Genomic DNA, 21226 nt, shown 5'->3' on the forward strand with positions numbered 1-21226 from the left:
GTAAACAGCTTTTGACAAATTTATTTTTAGACTCCTGTTTTTTGAAAGTCTTGGCTCAAGTCTTTTGTCATTTGAACAACAATAAATGAGACATTAATGATCTCGGTTATCCTTGCCTGCAATAGAAACAGTTACATCAGGAAAATGAAGAGCTAAACTGTTGCCTTACTTATTATACAGATTTCTATGGCATGCCTATCTGTCCCCTCACACACACTTTAATATCTGAATGCCATTACTTGATTTTATTTTGAACATTTTATTTAGAAGATCCTAAGGTATATTATACAAACCGAGAGGTAATGTATATAGAAGTTCCACCTGACATTGTCAGCCTCTGTTACATGTGCCCAATTACAATAGACTCGTTCTGAATTATTATAGTTTATTCCTGCATCACAACCAAAATGTTTGACTGTTATTTTCCATTTGAAGTATTTAAAGGAAAAAAGTGAGCTGAGAGGAAGTGGTATATTATCTCCTTGCTCCTTGGGAATTACAGGAGCATATAAATTCTCACATTCAGAGAAAGTTATTTTTATTTTATCAAAGTTTCTCTCACACTGATACAAACAGAGTTTGGCTTGAATGTTGTCTAATCTCCTCTGGCAGCATTTGCACTCCTGGGTTTACTATGCTTACCAATATGGAACAAGCTATTCTTCTTCGAGTGATTGCTCATATGCATTCCAGTTAGGTGTGTGCGCACCGCGTGCACGTTCATCGGAGAAACTTTTACTCTAGTAACACTCGGCGGGTTGGCCGGGCGCCCCCTGGAGTGGTGCTGCTATGGCGCCGGATATATACCCCAGCCAACCCGGCCACCCTTCAGTTCCTTCTTACCACCCGTGTCGGTCGTTGGAACAGTGGAGTGCGGCTTAGCTGACCTCCACCTTCCCTAGCTACTCGCTCTTCTAGTTATATTCAAAGTGTAGTTAACTGTTATATATATATATATATATATATATATACACAATATATATATAGTTCATTAGAGTTAGTTATAGTTTATAGTTATAGTTGTTAGTTAGTAAGTGCTGCGGGGTTCGGGGGGTAGCCCCTTCCCCGCACCCAGTGCCGGAGCTCATGCCTGGCTCACCGGGTTTCAAGCAGTGCTCGGCCTGTCATAGGCCGATGCCGACAGGAGATCCCCACGACTCCTGTTTGAAGTGCCTACGGGAATCGCACTTACCGGCTAAGTGCCCAATTTGCAAGGCTTTTAAGCCAAGAACCAAAAAGGAGCGGGACATTAGGTTAAAGCAGCTCCTAATGGAAGCGGCCCTGACACCGTTGCCCTCGGCACCGAGCACGAGCCAGTCGGTGAGCAGAGGCACCCCTACAGCACCGGGCGTCGCCGGTACGCCTAAGGATTCCCGGCACCAGCCACCACCGGCACCAAAATCAACTCCGCGCCGCTCCCTCTCCCCGAGGTCGAAGACGGCGAAGGGTCAGATGGCAACACCAGCGTTGCAGCCAGAGACTGCACCTAAGTCTGACCACCCAGCACCAATACCTGCCGCAGCACAGCCGAAACCGGTACCGTCAACTCCAGCCCGACGAGGGCCGTTGAGTCTGGCATCTGACAGCTCCCCGGCACCGGCCGCGGTAGAGCTCACTTTGCTATCTACCCCGGAGACTTTCTCCGCGGCGAGGGACTTGATCGCCATCACCGAGGCGGCACCGCCCCTACCGCCGGTGCGGGTATTACAGTCCATGGGCAAGCCGACCCTGACCAGACCGTCGTCTGTCAGCGTAGCGGACCGGCACCGCTCAAGATCACGATCCTGCAGACGCTCTGAGTCGAGACATCGTTCCTGCTCTCGACATCGCTCTCGGTCCCGGCGCCAGTCCCCGCCACGGCACCGGTCGGACTCTCGCTCCCCAACCTGCTACTCGCGGTACCGCTCCAGTTCCCGGCACCGTCCCAGGCACCATACCTCCCGGAGCAGGTCAGGGCGAAGAGACTCAAGATCCCGGTCGACCTCCCGGCACCGGGCCGGTTGCAGGTCCCAGTCCCACTCTCGGTACTGCTCCGTGTACTGGCACCGGTCCCCACGATCGAGGGGTGCGAGATCAGTCGGAACTTCAGCTCCAGGCTTTTCTGCTCCACCATGGCCGTCCAGACACACGTCCGTATCCTCCCAGGCGGACAGCTATTACGACCAGGATACGGAGGTACCTATGGGGGTTTTCCAGGACTCTCGGCCGCAGGACATAGGACCTCAGCAGTGGTCCTTCTGGACACCCTGGGAGTACCACCAAGCCCAGGGTGCCCCCCTGGTCCAGACCCGCTCTGCTGCCTCAGAACATCGGGCACCAGAGGCCACCATTCTCTTCCCCCCCCCCCCCCGCTTGAGTTGGAAGAGCACGCGACACATCCGCCGGACTCCCCGGGGCAGCTGGAGCAGGAACCGTCCCAGGAGCAGGAGGCCATCCAGGACCCCCTCATTCCCGGGGTATCCTCCTCCTCACCGGATGAGGCTGTGGCAGGGATCTCATCATCAGGGCCCCCGCTGATAGACCTCAGGGCCCATCAGGACCTCCTTCGCAGAGTGGCCCTCAATATCAACCTCCCAGTGGAGGAGGTCCCGGAAGTTGAGGATCCCGTAGTGAGCATCCTCACCGCTGATGCTCTCACCCAGGTCGCACTGCCATTCATTAAAACCATCCAGGCCACTGCCGACACCCTCTGGCAGTCTCCAGCCTCCATTCCACCGACGGCAAAGGGAGTTGAGAGAAAGTACATGGTACCCTCTCGGGGGTATGAGTATACGTTCATCCTCCTCCCTCCTTTTTAGTTGTCCAGTCGGTCAACGAAAGAGAGCGACATGGCCAGCAGGCGCCGGCCCCAAAGTCCAAAGAGGCCAGACAAATGGATCTCCTGGGTCGTAAGGTGTACTCAACAGGGGCCCTACAGTTCCGAGTGGCCAACCAACAGGCTCTACTGAGCCAATACAATTATAACACTTGGGCAGAAGTGGGTAGGTTCTCCGAGCTGCTACCCCCGCACTCACGCCAGGAATTCAACATGTTCCTGGAGAAGGGAAAGAAAGCATCTCCTGGCTTCAGGTCTCTAACCTGCCTCCCGAGCTGCAGTACACCATCCAGGACCTACCCTTTGATGGCAAGGGTTTGTTCTCAGAAAAGATTGATCCCACGCTGCAGAGCTTGAAGGATAATAGAGTCATCACGCGCTCGTTGGGAATGCATACCCTGTAACCCAGCGTAGACCCTTCAGGCCCCAAGCACACCGCCCGTACTTTACACCTTGGCAGAGGCAGGACCTCAGTAGGAGGCGCGGGCAGGGTGGCCACAGACACCAGTCCGGTCCCCAAGGGGGCCAAAACCATGGGCCCTCTAAGGCACCACCGGGCACCAAGTCCAACTTTTGAAGGTGCGCCCGGGGACGGTGTACCAGTCTCAGGACAGGATCCTTTCCCTCCCTTCTCCAACCGTCTCTCCTACTTCCTCCTGGCGTGGTCCCAACTGACATCGGATCTTTGGGTCCTGCGCACAGTGAAGCAAGGATACCACCTCCAATTTGCTTCATCACCGCCCTCCTGCCCCCGATCCCGGTCCCTCTTCAGGGACCCCTCTCACGAGCAAACCCTCCTACAGGAGGTCCAATCTCTCCTCGCTGCGGGAGCTATAGAGGAGGTACCTTTAGACGAGAGAGGAAAGGGGTTTTACTCCCGCTATTTTCTGATCCCCAAGTCCAAGGGAGGCCTCAGACCTATCCTAGACCTGCGTGGACTCAACAAATGGATGCTCAAGCTGAAGTTCCGCATGGTCTCCCTGGGAACGATTATCCCGTCCTTGGATCCTGGAGACTGGTATGCCGCCCTTAACATGAAGGATGCGTACTTCCACATTGCCATCTTTCCACCACACAGGAAGTACCTCCGCTTTATGGCCAACCACCAGGACTTCCAATTCACAGTCCTCCCCTACGGCCTCTCCATGGCCCCGAGGGTGTTCACAAAGTGCATGGCTGTCATCACCGCCCACCTCCGCTGGCAACAGATACATGCGTTCCCGTATCTGGATGACTGGCTCATCAAGGGGACCTCTCAATCTCAGGTACGACACTATGTCAATATAGTCACGGACCTATTCTCCCGGTTGGGCCTACTCCTCAACGCCGAGAAATCCACCCTGGTCCCTACACAAAGGCTGGACTTCATAGGGGCAACGCTGGACTCCACTCAAGCCAGGGCCTACTTGCCTCAGCCCCGCTTCCAAGCGATCGTTATCGATTATACGAGGTTTACAGGCCTCCCCAATCACCTCAGCTCGCACCTGCCTCAGATTCCTGGGGCATATGGCCGCATGTGACCAAGTATGCCAGACTCCACATGAGACCCTTCCAAACGTGGCTCCATTTGGTCTTCCGCCCAGGCAGGGACCCTATAGACGTCCTGGTGACAGTTCCCCCCAGCCCCCTCCGCTCCCTCGATTGGTGGCTAACTCCATCCCTGGTATGCGCAGGGATGCCATTCCATCCACAGCCGCTGAGGACCTTAACGACGGATGCGTCATCCCTTGGTTGGGGGGCCCATCTAGGTCACCTGCGTACCCAGGGCCTTTGGTCGTCCCAGGAGCTGACACTCCATATAAACGTCCGGGAGTTGAGAGCAGTCCACCTTGCGTGCCAGGCGTTCCAGCAACATCTTCACAGCCGTTGTGTTTCGGTGTTCACGGACAACACAACGGCCATGTACTACATCAACAAACAAGGAGGGACCCGCTCGTCTCCCCTGTGTCAAGAGGCCATTCGACTCTGGGACTTCTGTATAGCCCACTCGATAGACCTAGTGGCGTCCTTTCTTCTGGGGGTCTGGAATGCTCTGGCAGACCGGCTCAGCCGGTCCTTTCTATGTCACAAGTGGTCAATAAGACCGGACGTCATCCATTCGCTCTTCTGGAGGTGGGGATTTCCCCTCGTAGACCTGTTCGCCTCCCGCTCGAACAGGAAGTGCCAAGAGTTCTGCTCCTTTCAGGGTCTCTCTCCGGGGTTGATCACAGACGCATTCCTCCTGTTGTGGAGACACCACCTGTTGTATGCTTTCCCTCCGTTTCCCCTGGTGCACAGGTCCTGTTAAAGCTCCGCAGGGACAAAGCTCATCTGATCCTGATCACGCCTGCATGGCCCAGATAGTCACCACCCTGCTAGATCTGTCCGTGGACACCCCAGTTCCCCTCCCTCTCCTCCTAGACCTGATCATGCAAGACCATGGCAGGCTTCGTCACCCAGATCTGCGAGCCCTCCACCTCACGGCGTAGCTCCTGCATGGTTAAACACAGCGGAGTTGCGCTGTTCCGCTCCGGTTCAGCATATTCTCCTCAGCAGCAGGAAGCCTTCCACCTGCTCCACGTACTTGGCAAAGTGGAAACATTTCTCTTGCTGGTGCGCAACTCAGGGCGTTACTCCTTCGGAGGCCTCGATTCCCACGGTCCTAGACTACCTCTGGTACCTGAAGCAACAGGGCCTGGCGACATCCTCTCTGAAAGTGCACTTAGCGGCTATATCCACTTTCCAGCCAGGTGAGGGTGGCCACTCCGTGTTCTCCCACCCCTTGGTCTCTCGGTTCATTAAGGGCCTAGAGCGTCTCTATCCCCCCGTACGTCGCCCTGCCCCTACCTGGGATCTCAATTTGGTCTTATCCAGACTAATGCTCCCACCATTTGAGCCGCTAGCGACTTGCTCACTTCTGTACCTATCATGGAAAACAGTCTTCCTGGTGGCCATTACATCAGCCAGACGGGTCTCCGAGCTGAGAGCACTCACAGTGGACCCGCCCTACACTGTTTTTCATAAAGACAAGGTGCAACTGCACCCTCATCCGGCGTTCCTCCCTAAGGTTGTGTCTGCCTTTCATACCAACCAGGACATCTTCCTCCCGGTCTTCTTTCCGAAGCCCCACTCTTCTCGGCGGGAGCAGCAGCTACACTCCTTAGATGTACGCAGGACACTCGCTTTCTATATTGAGCGAACAAAGCCGTTCCAAAAGTCTCCCCAACTGTTCGTGGCAGTCGCGGAATGGATGAAAGGTCTGCCAGTCTCCTCCCAGAGGATCTCCTCCTGGGGGACTGCATGCATCTGCACATGCTATGACCTAGCTCATGTCCCTTCGGGCCACCTCACAGCGCACTCTACTAGAGCTCAAGCGTCATCAGCCACCTTCCTGGCACGCATGCCTATCCAGGAGATATGCCATGCACCGACCTGGTCATCGGTCCACACCTTCACCTCGCACTACGCGCTGGTCCAGCAATCTAGAGATGATGCAGCCTTTGGCGCAGCGGTTCTGCATACTGCCACATCTCACTCCGACCCCTCCGCCTAGGTAAGGCTTGGGAATCACCTAACTGGAATGCATATGAGCAATCACTCGAAGAAGAAAAAACTGTTACTCACCTTTGTAACTGTTGTTCTTCTAGATGTGTTGCTCATATCCATTCCAAACCCACCCTCCTTCCCCACTGTCGGAGTAGCCGGCAAGAAGGAACTGAAGGGTGGCCGGGTCAGCTGGGGTATATATTCAGCGCCATAGCGGCGCCACTCCAGGGGGCGCCCAGCCGAGTGTTGCTAGGGTAAAAGTTTCTCTGACGAACGTGCACGTGGCGCGCACACACCTAACTGGAATGGATATGAGCAACACATCTCGAAGAACAACAGTTACAAAGGTGAGTAACCGTTTTTTTCCAACAAATAAGGAATCAAAGGTGATTTTAAACGTTAAAGAATACTCAAAAACAAAGGGAGATAAGTAATCATTTATCAATCCACAATCCTCTCAATGCAGAGGCCAAAGCTATGTTTAAAGTGTTACCAAATATACCAGTCAATGGAAAATTTTAATATTTCTGCTTCTTAGAATTTTTGCAGCAAGCACCAGTGTATCCAAGTATAGCCCCTCAGCAAGAATTGGGAACACAAAATTCTCCTTTCACTTCACTACTCCAAGGATGCGGTTCATTCCCATTTCCCTTCCATATGCCTTCACTCCAGCCAAACACGTGGTGTACCCAGCCTCTCAGGACTGGAGATGGCAGTCCTTTAAGGAGAGACAAAGCTGTAAAGACTCTCCCAAAAGATCAAATTAAGCAGCTTTGCAATAGATCTCCAAAGTCTACCAGCCAAGAAAGCAAGTCACAGGCATACCAGAGTTGGCCATAAGCAGAGCTGGTCAACTCAGAATTTCCATATTGTGGGGAAATTTCAATATTTGGTTTCATTCCAAAAAAACCCAAAGATAGCTGTTTTGAAATTTACCCAGGACACAAATTCCATAAAGTGTTCATTTTGGCACCACATGAACATTTGGAGTTTGTCAAGTATCAGAAGGTAGCCGTGTTAATCTGTACCCACAAAAACAACAAGGAGTCCGGTGGCACCTTAAAGACTAAGGGTTTGGCTACACTTGCGGCTGTATAGCACTGGGAGTTGAAGCTGTCTTCCTACAGCTGTGTAGGGAAAGCACTGCAGTGTGGTCACACTGACAGCTACCAGCGCTGCAGTGTGGATACATTTGCAGCAGTGTTGGTAGTGGTGCATTATGGGCAGCTATCCCAGTGTTCAAGTGGCTGCAACAGTGCTTTTCAAAAGAGGGGGGTGGGGTGGAGTGTGACAGGGAGCATGTGGGGGCGGGGGGAGAGTGTGTGTGGGGATTTTTGGAGCCCACACTGTGTCAGCAGCTGCCTTGCAAATTCCGACCACTTCCCCCACTCCTCTCTCATTCACTCTTAAATGCAAATAGCCTTCAGGCCAGATAAGCAGCTGCTCCCACGGACTCCCTCGCCCTCCACCCCCACCGTGCTGTTTGTCTCTTCAAGCAAACACTAGCTATGGACATTCTCTGCCTGCCTCTGCTCGAGCAAACAATTGCTGTGTTTGTTTTTTAGATAAGCAGCTCTGGGAGCCCTGAGTTAACAACAAAACAAAGAGAGGCATCATAACAAAACAAAGAGAGTTCTTTAGTTAAAAGCATTATGGGAAAATTCCAGGGGTCAGTTACCCCATAGTAAGATTAATCACTGTTTACACTGGCACTCCAGCACCTGCGCTGTTGTCTTTATTCCTCTCGTCCATGTGGAGTACAACCAGTGCTGTAGCCAGGGAGATACAGCGCTGTATGTGCCTTGCCAGTGTGGATGGGGAGTAAGCTGCAGCGCTGTAAAGCCACTATCAGCACTGCAACTCTCCAGTGTAGCCAAGGCCTAACAGAGTTATTTCATGGGTAAAAAAACCTCACTTTTTCAGGTGCATGGAGTGAAAGTTACAAATGCAGGCATTATATACTGACACATGAAGAGAAGGGAGTTACCTCACAAATGGAGAACCAGTGTTGACAGGGCCAATTCAATCAGGGTGGATGTAGTCCACTCCCAATAATAGATGAGGAGGTGTCAATTCCAGGAGAGGCAAAGCTGCTTCTGTAATGAGCCAGCCACACCCAGTCCCTATTCAAGCCCAGATTAATGGTGTTAAATTTGCAAATAAATTTTAGTTCTGCTGTTTCTCTTTGAAGTCTGTTCTGAAGTTTTTTTGTTCAAGAATAGTGACTTTTAAATCTGTTATAGAATGACCAGGGAGACTGAAGTGTTCACCATATGCTCCTCAGGTCCGGCAGCAGCCATAAAACTGACCAGTCTGGTAAATTTTATAGGTAAAACTGACAGGAATGTCAATTTTAGCCACCAGCAGCTAAACTTCCAGGACTGGGGAATGTGCTGATCTCCCCCAATATGCTCATTTCCTTAGAGTGGGAAACCCAGGACTTCCAGGGTCTGCAGCTCCCAGGCAGTTATGCTGCCTGCTTTGCCATGCTGAGTGACCCAGGATAGGGGACTCCAGGGCTTCCAGAATCCCAGGCCAGCTGGTTCCTGGGCTCTCTAACTCAGGGCAGCTGGTTCCCTGGACCCAACTGGGTGCTCTTAGGGCTTGCAGGTTCTCTGCTGCAGAGCTAGGAGCCTAGACCCTGAGAAGACTGCTCAAGCCTGGGCTGCCAGGCTCCCTGCCACAGAGCCTAGACCCTGAGAACCCTCAAGGCTGCCAGGCTCCTGGACCAGTTGACTCCCCAACTTTCATTTTTTGGTTTTAAACCATGAGTCTATGAGCTTTCATGGCTTTTTTTTTTTTTTTTTAAATTCCATTAGAGTGACTCAAAACAAAATAACGCTTGTCACCTTCAGCAAACAGCAAGTTATTTCCGCAGCTTTCCCACATGTAAACTGGGCTGGAAAAAACAACAGACATATCTCAAGACACTTACCAAAATTAGTAAGTGAACGTAGCAGCAACATAGATTCATATATCTATGGGCTCTACTGCGTGTGTGTTCTGTTTGTTTTTTGGGCTCCAATATGTATGTATTCTGTTTATTCTTTGGACTCTGCCATCGGAGACTTTCCACAGCTCTTCAAATTACTATCAAGTGGAGTTCTATATAGACATACATGACACAGCTTAAACACTCTGAGAGCTGTGGAAGGCTTCAGGTTTTGAAGCCCACACGTACAATACACCTTTCAATTTAAAATATGAAAGGGTTTCCAAGATGATGCTGAGCAGATCATATTGTCTGAATCAGCAGTTACTCACTCAGCAAATTGAGTCATAGATCTATGCTGCTGCTACATTCACGTACTCATTTTAGTAAGTGTGTCTTGCAGAATTATGCATTTTTTTTCCAGCCCAGTTCACAAGTTCAGTGCAACTATTTCAATATGATCATAAAGAAAACCCTCCTCCAATCCCTGCCACAGACTCCTGGATGAGAAGATAATGAAAATAAGAACAGGAACTATATTCTGTCAAACAAAAACTGAAATGTGGTAAGTCAAAGGATGATCCAATTTAGCTCCCCACTGCTTCCTTGCTCTAACCTCCAAACTGTTTTTCTGATATAACATTTAATGTTCAATTATGTTCAATAATGTTAATCGCCACCTTTATATAAATATTTAAGTAACTTATTTTGCATGTTAATTTCATGGAATGTCAAGATTTTTAATGACAAAATAGAAAAGTGGTCTATGTAGAAGAAAATATAGTTCATAAAACAAGGCCTAAAAAAATTAGCTCTGGTTAGAAATGCCAGTTTACTCTCAAACATTATTGGGAAACAAGCAAGAGTTTTATTATTAATGACGGTTAAGAAGCTGCCCTCCATCTCAGATGGATGCAACATAGCAACTGCACAACAAAAGTAGGATTTTTAAAAATTAAAATGTCAATATGAGTAGGAATTAAAAACCCACTCATCCATTTGTTGAATAACTACTGACCTGGGAATAGTATGATCTGCTCAACATGCCCTTGGAAACCCCTTTCAGATTTTTAATTGAAAATGGTATTATACATTTGGTTCCAAAACCAACTGCCTTCTACAACTTCCTAAAGGTTTAAGGTGAGTCAAACATAATAGCTATACAGGACTCCACCTGATAGTCATTTTAGAAGCTGTGGAAGTTCACAGATAGAGTCCAAGAGACACACACAGATGGAGAGGAAAAATACCAACAGGAGAAAAACAGAAGCACGTGCCACAGTTTGTGGTGAATGTTCAAAAACAATCAAATGGGCAACTAGTTGCATAATTTTTTTTTAAACTTATCTCCCTTTAAGCTCGATAGTACAGACATTCATTATATATTTTATATCCACAAGGTAATCCTGCGTCTACATACTTCAGATTTACCTGCTTAGCTAAGTTTTAATAAAAGTAAAATGTTCAAAAATAAAATGATTCCTCATTTGAAAATGAATAAATATTACAATTTGTACAATAGTAGATTGGGTTTTGAGGCTTACAGAATGAAGTCTCTAATCATGACTACTTCAGAAGGAACTCTTCCTAAAACACTTATCACCATGTCTGAGGCAGCTGAGTATAAAGTAATGCAGCTGACCGATCCCTTCTGAGTCCACTTTAAACAGACTCTACCATTGCTGCATTTTCCTGCCAACAATTATTTGTTTATAATAATAAGTAGTACAATGCAGTCCAGAGTGAACTAATCTGTGATAATGTAAGGTTCCATTCAGCAGTTCAGATACTTACAGCTTTTACTCTCCTCTTCATTAAGGCAGGCAGGCAATAATGGATTAATGTGCTGTAATTTCTGTGCCAAAATCACATGAATTCTGGGAACTAATGAGGCAGGAGGACTGTGTACTCTCTGTTCTTCTACTGTGTCCATGCACTCCATAGGATCAAGTGGTGATGCGTTCTCCCTAGTAAATGTCGTAATTAAACTGAGCTTAAAGACATTCTATGCAAATTCCCCTGCTGTTGTCAAAATCAATCTGGAATCTATTCCAATAATGTTACACATAAACACAAGCGACATCCCTTCCCGGCTTCAGCTTACTTAAGACTACATTTAAACTAATAGAATTGATTATCAATTTTAATTATAAAAGCTTAATTGAAATATTTTAAGTATTTATAAAAAGACTATAAATACAAAATTCATGAAAATCCTTTACACTGACAATATAAAACTACTAAATTGGATTTACACAATATAGGCTGTCTATATTTCTGAAAATATTTGGAGTATACAGGCTGTAATTTGGTAAAGGAAGCAAATCCCTAAATCATTCCACCATTTAAATGAGGGATGTTAAGTATTCTTTGTGGTAACAGGTTTCTGTTCAGCAGGTACTCAATGTAGACATTGTAACAGTTGAGAAAATAAAGCAACTTTGTAAAGTCAAGTCTATCCTGTGTGGATAGAGAGTTCCAGAAGATTGCCAGATTATCAGTCTTGGAAACTTAAAATTTCTATATAGCTACAGAACATGTAGTGCAGATGCAGTCAAAATTCCCCATTAGTGTGCCTTGACCCTAACTTGGAGAAACCACCCATTGAGGTGAGAAAACAGGTCAGACTTCATGACTATTCAATTCTCAATCTCTGAGGCCTTCCAAAAGTAGCCCCAGGTTTTTTATTTTAGTTTTTTTATTTTGATATGGACACTGGAACAAAGAGACAGACATTAGATGGCAACAAACTTCAGTCACTACTGACTTTGACTGGATTTGCACCAGAGACAGAAGTGAACGGCTCTATAATCTATTATTAATCTTTAGAACCCTACCAAATTCACAGTCCATTTGATCAATTTCATGGCCAAAGGGTTTTAAAGTTGGTCAATTTAACATTTTCAGATGGTCTTGCAACCGTGGGGTCCCGACACAAAAGAGGGTTGCAGGGGGTCCCAAAGCTGTTGTGGGGGGAGTGTGTGGAAGGGTCAAAGGATTGCCACCCTGACTTTGAAAAAAGTGATTTTTTTATATAGAGGTCTAATCAATTTTTTAGATTTTACTAACCTCTTGGTCTCTCTACCTATCTAATCTGTGGCAGTGATATGTACAGATTAATGGTGCATTACATTAAAAGAAAGTATTTTCCTTTATCAGTTTTGAACCTGTTTTAATTTAATTGGAGGTTCCCTTGTTCTTGTTTTCTGAGAGGGTAAATAAGAACATCTGATACCACTTCTTTACACCATTCAGTATTTTCTATACATCTTCCTCTGTAAAGTAAACAGTCCTAATTATTTCATATTCTCATATGGAAGACTTTCCATGCCACCAATCATTTTCACTGCCTGTCTACAGGACCATCTTTTTTTGGCTATACTTGTATAGGTAGTCTATTTACCTGGTCCTGAAGTAAGTTTCTCTAGTCTAATTCCAAGAATTATCCAGAACTTGGGAGAAGAAAAAAAAAAAGGCACATTTACTGTTCTTTGTTATAGAAGCTAATTGTAATGTGTCATTAACTCCCCCACATCATTCTGAAGTTCCTTCAAATCTCTTGGTCCTGTCCTCTTTATAAATTTGTTCCAGTACTAACACTTGATACCTCTGTTTGATACTGGGGTAGTCTGGGAAATATGTACAGCCATTGCTCATGCGGTACCTGTTCTGTGGACAAAGAAATTCAGTTGCCAGGGCTGTCAATCCAGTACCTTTCACAAGTATTACCTTTGATTTAGGCAAAAAGCATTTTTAGAATAATGCTCAGACAAATGGTTAGACATTTTCTTAATTTTTAGGGCACAACCATTCAAGCACATTTTGCTTTTTAACTTCATAAATCCCTGCAGATCAGAAACACAGCATAAGCCTTACCTCTCTTCATTGTTCACTATGCTGAGCACTGGATCCACAGACAAAATGCCATACACTTCAAGAGTATCATTGACTTTGAAACTATCCCATCTCTCATAGACCTGCCACAGAGATAGCATGATAAAAGGGAGGCAGACAGAACAGAATGATGCACTGCAAGAACAAGGACAGCATGGATTGTCATTCATCAGACAAGAGCAGAAATCTCAGTAGACAACTGTAGATTAAAGAGATTCTGTGCTGGGAGCCTGTCCAAATAAAATTTTAAGATGCTGAGACTGGAAAAATTACTGGCTACTTTTGTAGGATTTACATTATCTGCCTTCTTCTGCCAAAGTGGTAAACAACCATATTCTAGACTTGTTCATTAAAAGATGAATTTCTAAATGCAGAATCAGATTGCTGAAGAATGGGATATTAAATACAGAAACAAAATAGATGAGTTTTACTTGCTTTCAGTTTCCTAGTCAGCATTAGATATTAATCAACAGGAAACTATTTCAAATATGAAGTGATAAACATTGCATTGTTTCCCTCTTGCTTCATCACACCTTTTTCCGCTAAAAGAGCGCATCTTAAACTTACTCAAGAGTCCATGAGTCAACATCGTCCTTACACTTGGGTGTCTTGAACTGAGAACTCTTTTTGCCAAGTGCAGCTATGAATATATATGCTTTAACACCTACCAGCACTGATCTTAGCAATTCTAATATCCCCCATGGGCAGTGAAGAGGAAAACAGGACAGCTGTTATTTGAGGACACATTCAAGATAATATAGGTTTTACTGTAACTGCTCCAGGTTCAGGATTCTCTCTCCCACCCCTAATCTATCCCCTCATACTTTGGTCATCATCTCCATAGTCTGGTTACCTTTACAAGACATGCAGGACCCTTCTCTCCCGGCAGTGGAAAGTTTAGATCAAGTGGAGGGGAGCAGTTTGGGGAGATTAGCTGATGTCCTGCAGAAGCTTCAGTTTCTAATCGCTTTGGCTCGCCACACCCATGGATATCATCTATATTCCCTGCAACATAAAGGAATGACAGCCTTCTACAGCTTACTTAAGCATAACAGCAAATCAAAAAAATTTTTCCTTCCTTCAGAAAGCAATCCAGAAGCATGCTGAATTAAAAAGGGATCCTGGAAGAACAACAAAGCAGTAGTTTCTACTAACTATTACTTTATTGTCCCTCACAGAAATAAAAGATTTGTACATCTACTGCCAAAATTAACACCATGATGAATATATAGGATTTTAGGCATGAAAATCTGCTGATCTTGGAGACCTATATATAGCCAAGGAGGTTTGTCTTGACTCAATCTTTCTTTAAGCATCACATTGCCAGTTTGGAAATACCACTCTTTCAGAAAATCAAAGGATTTTAGGTCTTTTTTCAGAGGACTACAAATGCCTGGCATTCCTCATTTTCCCTTCCAACCTCGGAGGGCAAAAGACAGTTCCAGGTAATGCAAGTCAATTATATTCCTTTAAAATGTGGGGTGAGGGGTGGGCTGTCATTGGAGATAGAGAGGGAAGGTGGGATAGTTCTTGAGACCTAGATTATTGTTCGTAGTAAAGCAGACCCAACTGATATTTAGGCTCCATTTTACTAAGTGCTACATGTAATAAGAGACCATCCCTATCCCCAAAGAGTTTACAATTTAAATTGACAATTCCATTATCTGTTTTATCCCCTTTCTATGGATAGGGAATAGAGACTGAGATGAGGTGACTTTCTGAAGATCACACAGGAAGTTTGTGACAGAGCTGGAAATAAATTCAGTGCCTGGAGCCATTCACGCAGCAGCTACAGTACTACTACAGCAACCAAAAGATACTAGCATTTTGAAAAGCAGTAGAAAACAAATCGTATGTCACATATGCAACATTTATCCTGCAGTAATTTACAAGTTAAACTTCTGGTTTTCCCATTTGTTTCCATTCACAGTTCAACCAGCATAGTGATCAAGACTGGGATAACACTATTGACTCACTGTGATACATAAATAGTTCATAATGGTAATGAAATGACCAGTTATCAATATATCAAATGTTACCCATATGCTGCTCTTTCTGTTTAGATGGATGCAGCTCCATATCTTCATCTTCCTCATAACTCCTCTTGTGGCGACTTGGAGTGTAGGATGTTGAAGGGCTAACTCGAGCCTGACTTGCACTAAGATATGCGTAAGATTAAGAATTAAGGACACCATCATACTAATCTGAAAAAAGTCAACCAGCACAAGTAGCATTATTCAAATATTATTAGCCTGGCTATCTTGTTGGATAAGATACTATTACAATAGGTGTGCAAATTGTACTATGGTGCTGTCCTTTGATGAGACATATCTAAGTTAAGGAATCACCCTCTCATCCCCTCAAAGTACAAGGTACTTTAAATACATTTTTCATAATTAACATATCTCACGCTGGAACAAAGGATATTTCTTTCACCCACGCTGATTCTCCAGGCACTGGCACACAGTAGAAGGTCTGTCTCTCCGAAGTGACCATTTGTGAGGAGTTTAAATCCATTTCCTGCTGAGGCTAGGATATCAATAATAAATTATGAGGTTCACATTTTTAACATTGAACATTTGTTTTTAAGTCATTACCTTACTTTGTCAGTAGAATTATGTACTTAGCCATAATGAGTTACAAGAAGTAGCTTCCTAATGAAACAATTTACTATCTAAAGCACAAAAACTAAGACTATGAAAACCTGAACACAATCCACTGGTAATTTTAAACTGCACTCCATACAAGTTTTCCACATTTTGTTTAATCTTCCAGACCATATTTTTGGTGCCATAAGAAAAAGGTATTCTTCTACAATTTTTGCATAGAGTTAAATTCTTTCAATAAATGAATGGAAATTTTTTGGTGCTTTCAGCTACTTTAACCCCTGTGGACAGAAGTAGTAATCATTCTTTAAAGGATTCCCTTATTATGGGTCAACAATGCAATGGTTAATTCTTTGGTCTCAAATGCAATCTCAATGCAATTGCATGAACAATGTCGAAAAGCTTACATTTTTTAAAATCATTCTTATTTGAGAATGTATGGCAAGAAAGAGTGATTAGTTAGTTATTCTCTACACTCCTGAGGGCATTCTGCACCAAAAAATTAAAAATTTTTCCAAATTTTATTTGTCAAATAAATGTGGAGGCTCCAGTATGGCACTGGGAAGCACAGAGGTGGGAGATCACTGAAGCTTCCCCCCCTCTTCCCCGCCTGGACTCAACAGCGAGGCTGCACCCAATCCTGACACAGCACAAAGACCGGGCCTGCCCCAGAAATACCCCAGGTCCTGTCCCTCAATGCACCAGGTGTGAGCAGGCAGGATCCAGATGTGAGTTGAGAGAATTCTGCATATGGCAATCTGCATGCATGTGGCTCAGTGGGAAATCCGAGTGCGGAGGGGATCTGGATGCACGGAGGCTTGTTGCGGGATTCTGGCTGCAATGGTAATAGGACTCTGCAGGGATGTCCAGGTAAAGGTGGTTGGAGCTCAGTGGGGGTGGGGGTTTGCGTGTGCGGGGCCAGAGCTTGGCAAGGGGGGTCTGTGAGGCTCAGTTGGAGGTCAGTTGGGGGAGTAGGGCTCATGGACGGGGTTCTGAGTGCAGAGGGGTGAGGCTCAGTGGGAGGGACTGGGTATGACGGGGTGTGGATGCACAGGGGTTGGGCAAATGGGGGAGCAGCTCCCTGTACAGTGATCCTTCCCCCTGCAGCGGAGGAGCGATGTCAGGAAGTAGGGCAGGGGGAGTTTGCAGCAATTCCTGCAACTCGTGAAGGGTCTGACCCAGCCCCAGATGTCGTGCAGGAGAAGAGGAAGTCTTGTCCTTCCCAGCCTAGCCACGACTAGCAGCTGAGCCAGGAGCAAGGAAGGAGTCACTAGCCGGGTCTTCCCAGTCTCACCCTCTGACCCACAGTGATTTACTTCTCTGTCTCCTTCCCTGAGCACCTGAAACATACTGCTGGGGAGAGTCAAATCACTGCTCTTGTGGCTTCCCTTTGCTTCCCAGTCAGAGTCATTTTCTGCAAGGGACATAAATTCTGCTCATGCACAGTGGTGCAGAATTTCCCTAGGAATCTCTCTACCACACTTGTGTGCCTCAACAGTAAGAGTGACTTAAGTCTGCAGAACCTGCCTATAACCATAAATTCACATCCATTCTACTTTACAAAATGTAAGCCTCAATGTTTTTCAATGCTCTGTAACAGATTGCAATTCTAGCACTAATAAAGTTCTTCTATTTAAAAAAAAAAAAAAAAGAAACTGACTTCACTATCAATGTTCTAAGAGTATATTCATTTAGGGAATGTGCTTTGCCAGTGCTTTAACTTCTTGACGGGATTACTGGCCAAAATTTCATTATTGGGCACAACTAACATCACAAAACTAACAACACAAAACTAATTTTAAGTGGCATGGAGATGGTTCAAGACCTATGAGCAACAAGGACTGCTCCCCAAACCTGGGATTCACTTTGAATCCCAAGAGCTGTATATTTCCAAGAATTGAGCTGAAGGGTTGAAAAAATTATGAATACTGCACTTATACAATACTTTTCATATTAACTGCATTTTCCAGACAAGCAATCTTTACAACATTCCTGGTTTACACAATTTTAAAGATAGAAAAATGGAAGCAGAGAAGGTAAGGATAAAGAGGTAGGTACAAGTCTTGTCCACATTGATCTTTAAAAATAACACTGAAAGTGGTAGAGATGATACCTTGTTGACAAGGAAAGGGAAATCAACTGATTTAATTCATTTTAAGGCTCATTGCATATTTTCTTGGAGGTCATTGTAGGGAGGAGGAGGAGGAGAAGAGAATGAAAAGCTCAAATTTAATATACTAAATTAAGTGCTAGTACTTACATTGTACAGCGTTTGCACAACTTACCCCATATTCTGCTACATCTCTGTATTTACCAAAATGCAAAACCTGCCAAAAAAAGCAATATGATAATTCTGTTCCTTTCAAAATCTTGAATTCCTGTTGATAACAGAAACTAAGTCATTAGGCTAAAATCTTTCCTAAAACATAACTACGCAAACTTTACTGTTAAACAGAGAAGGGATTCATTTCAATTCCCATGGATCCCACAAAACAGCTTGTTATAATTTCCACAATTTTATCTACTTGTGGCAGATAAGAACCAAAAATATAGTAAAATGTTATGTCCCTAATGCCACTTGAGTCTGTTGAAACTGAACTAATGTTGTGCAGCCTTTGAATACTCAAGAGGTTCAGTTCAGTAGACAGTGAAGGGTAAAGACATGAATGAAAAAAAGTTAGTTCATCTCATTTACCCAAAAAAGTTAGTTCATCAGTGTTTTACTTACACGTGTTTTAGTATGTGGGTCAATTGTTTCGTAGACTCCCATGTAAAATTCAGGATCAAACATATCTTGAACCATGCAGCGGAATTTCACTAAACTGTTGGGCTTCAGGTAATGTAGGGGGACATCATTCAATGATGGTACCTATAAAAAGTACAAACAAACATCAAATTAATATTAGACCTTATTTTAAATATGATATATAAAATACTCCTAAGCACCATGAAGGAAATCAGATAATGCAGAGATACCATCCAATATTGCTGTCACTATCCTAAGATCATCCAGCACCCCTTATTATTTACCTCAATCACTTCATTATTGTGAGCAAGATTAAGCACCCTGGTCTGCTCACCAGGTAGTCAGTTATGAGACTTATTTTTTGGCTTATCTGTCTTAACCTAACTGTGTAAATCACATTTCCATCTGAAATTTTTGTACCTACTGTTGTTACAGGTAACAGTTGAGATTACTGTAATTAGAAGATTAGAGAAAGCATATTTCTGTATGTTGTTCCAGTTTGTTTACTTTGGCCATTTGACAGCTTTGTGTATAATTAGTTTAACAGCTTTGGTGAGGGTCAGTTGCACTTATACCCTGCTGCTGTTACATCAAAGCCTGGGAAAGAGCAAAGTTGAAAGTGAAGCTGAACAAGAAGGAAAGAAGCATTGGAGGTGGGCCTATTTTTAGTAGTGCTGCTCTTGGACCTTAACGGGCGTAGGAAAAACACTGTACGAATATTTCACCGAATTTTAAAGACATGCTGTTTAAAGAGCATTTTATCAGAAAACTTTTTAAAAATTGTTGAACTAAAAAAAAAAAATTCATGTTGATAGTGTTTCTTGAACCAGATTTCACTTTCAACTGATGTCCCTTTTTGATATATTTGACACTATTACTCCTGGGGGAATTCTGAGCCACTGCGTAGGAGAAGAATTTATGTCCCTTGCAAATTTCTTTGCTTCCCTGCACCCACATGCAGTTCCATTACCATTGCACCCAGAACCCCCTCAACAAGCCTCCGTTCACCCAGATCCTCTCTGCACCTGGATCCCTCCACACTTGGATCCTGCCTTCTCACACCTGGTGCATCTGGTAGGGAGGTGCAGGGCCTGGGGTGTTTCTGGGGCAGGCCCGGTCCTTGTGCTGTGTCAGGGCTGGATGCAGCCTCACCGCTGAGTCCGTGTCCTTAGCAGGAGGAAGCTGCAGTGATCTCCCACCCCTGTGCATCCAAGGCGTGTGCTCCCCAATGCCATGCTGGAGCTGTCACATTTATTTGACAAATAAAATTTCAAAAATTTTGCTGAATTTTAAAATATGGTGTGCAGTATTTTCACTTTTTTGGCACAGAATACCCACAGGAATAACACTAATTCCATACCTGCACTATCTTCAATCACCTATCTTTTGTAAAAGCTCCTTTGAAGCATCATAGTTTATGAATTTTATTAAATAAGAAAATTAAAACAGTAAAGTCACTGTCACAGGAAGGCGGGCCCTTTACAAGGAGATGGGGTCTCTGCCCTACCTGTAACACAGCTAACCCTCCTCCCTAGGTTGGGGAAGTGAAGGTCATGTGACCCAACCAGGCTGTGAGATAGAAAGTGAGCAGCCTCAGTAGCAAGAGACCAGGAGAAGAAACAGACTGAAGCAGAGGCTGAGGCCATGGCTACACTGGCGCTTTACAATGCTGCAACTTTCTCGCTCAGGGTGTGAAAAAAACACCCTTCAGCGCTGCAAGATACAGCGCTGTAAAGCGTCAGTGTAAACAGTGCTGCAGTGTGGCTCCCAATGTTGCAAGCTAAACCCCATGAGGATGTGGAGTACGTGCAGCGCTGGGAGAGCTCTCTCCCAGCGCTGGCGCTGGGAGAGCTCTCTCCCAGCGCTGGCGCTGCGACTATACTCCAAACTTCAAAGCGGTGCCGCGGCAGCGCTCCCGCAGCCGTGCTTTGAAGTTTGGAGTGTAGCCATACCCTGAGGAATGCAGAGAGCAAACGCATTCTGTAGGACACCCTGAGACACCAAGGGAGAAAAGACTCCAGCTAGGAAGGGCTGGGAGAGGCTTGCCAAAGCAGGAAGGACTCCAGATAGAAAGACCTAGGAGTGGATTGATGAAGTATGGGAAAGGATGAATACACAAACTTTAATACATGACCTTTCAATATACTGACTTAACTTTTGGACTTTGAGGACTTGGTTTTGGACTTGTTTATGATAAGAAGCTAGGCTGGTAAGAGTTACTGGCTGCAAGAAAGCCTTAGTAAAATTACTGAGGAGCGCTGAAAAGAGGTAAGCTGATGTAGAAACATTCCAGGGCCACTCCATGCCATAAGGCAGTGACTTTTTTCCATCTCACCAGGTCTGGCTGCCTTTTTTTCTTTTTTAGTAACACAAGTGCAAAGTTTCACATACTGCAGGATGCACCTATCATGCAGAAGGTTTTTACAAAAATCTTTATTTTTATTCATTTTCATATGGGAACAGCACAACTCTGAGTAATGGGAAACATGAAGGGAATACAGCCATGTCACTGCTAAAACAAGTAAGATACTGCATATAACACTTCTGATTATCAAAACATCCACAGTTCCCAATGGCCAAGAAAAAGCAGCCAAAACACAGGGCTCCTTTAAGATAAGGGAGGCTTTTCCATATGGGATGACATGACAATGGGAAAGAGAAGAACATGGGTTGTCCAGGCAAACCAAATTCCACATGACTTGAATGAC

General features: G+C 45.1%; 1 protein-coding gene across 4 annotated transcripts in view; it reads right to left on the reverse strand.

The window, feature by feature from the left end:
* MCMBP (minichromosome maintenance complex binding protein) overlaps positions 1–21226 on the reverse strand; it is a 41561-nt gene that overhangs the window by 16996 nt on the left and 3339 nt on the right. For 2 of the 4 annotated variants that reach the window (XM_030570866.1, XM_030570863.1), the window contains exons 3-9: positions 18501–18641; positions 18058–18099; positions 15594–15695; positions 15206–15335; positions 14020–14171; positions 13149–13249; positions 11067–11239 (exon numbers count right to left, since the gene is read on the reverse strand). In XM_030570866.1, the coding sequence (XP_030426726.1) occupies positions 11067–11239; positions 13149–13249; positions 14020–14171; positions 15206–15335; positions 15594–15695; positions 18058–18099; positions 18501–18641 (841 nt within the window). Of the gene's footprint in view, positions 1–11066; positions 11240–13148; positions 13250–14019; positions 14172–15205; positions 15336–15593; positions 15696–18057; positions 18100–18500; positions 18642–19580; positions 19716–21226 lie in introns of those variants that run through there. The other 2 variants (XM_030570864.1, XM_030570865.1) reach the window with 2 other exon arrangements.

Source organism: Gopherus evgoodei, chromosome 7 (genome assembly GCF_007399415.2).
Source record: "Gopherus evgoodei ecotype Sinaloan lineage chromosome 7, rGopEvg1_v1.p, whole genome shotgun sequence".
Lineage (NCBI taxonomy): Eukaryota > Metazoa > Chordata > Testudines > Testudinidae > Gopherus > Gopherus evgoodei.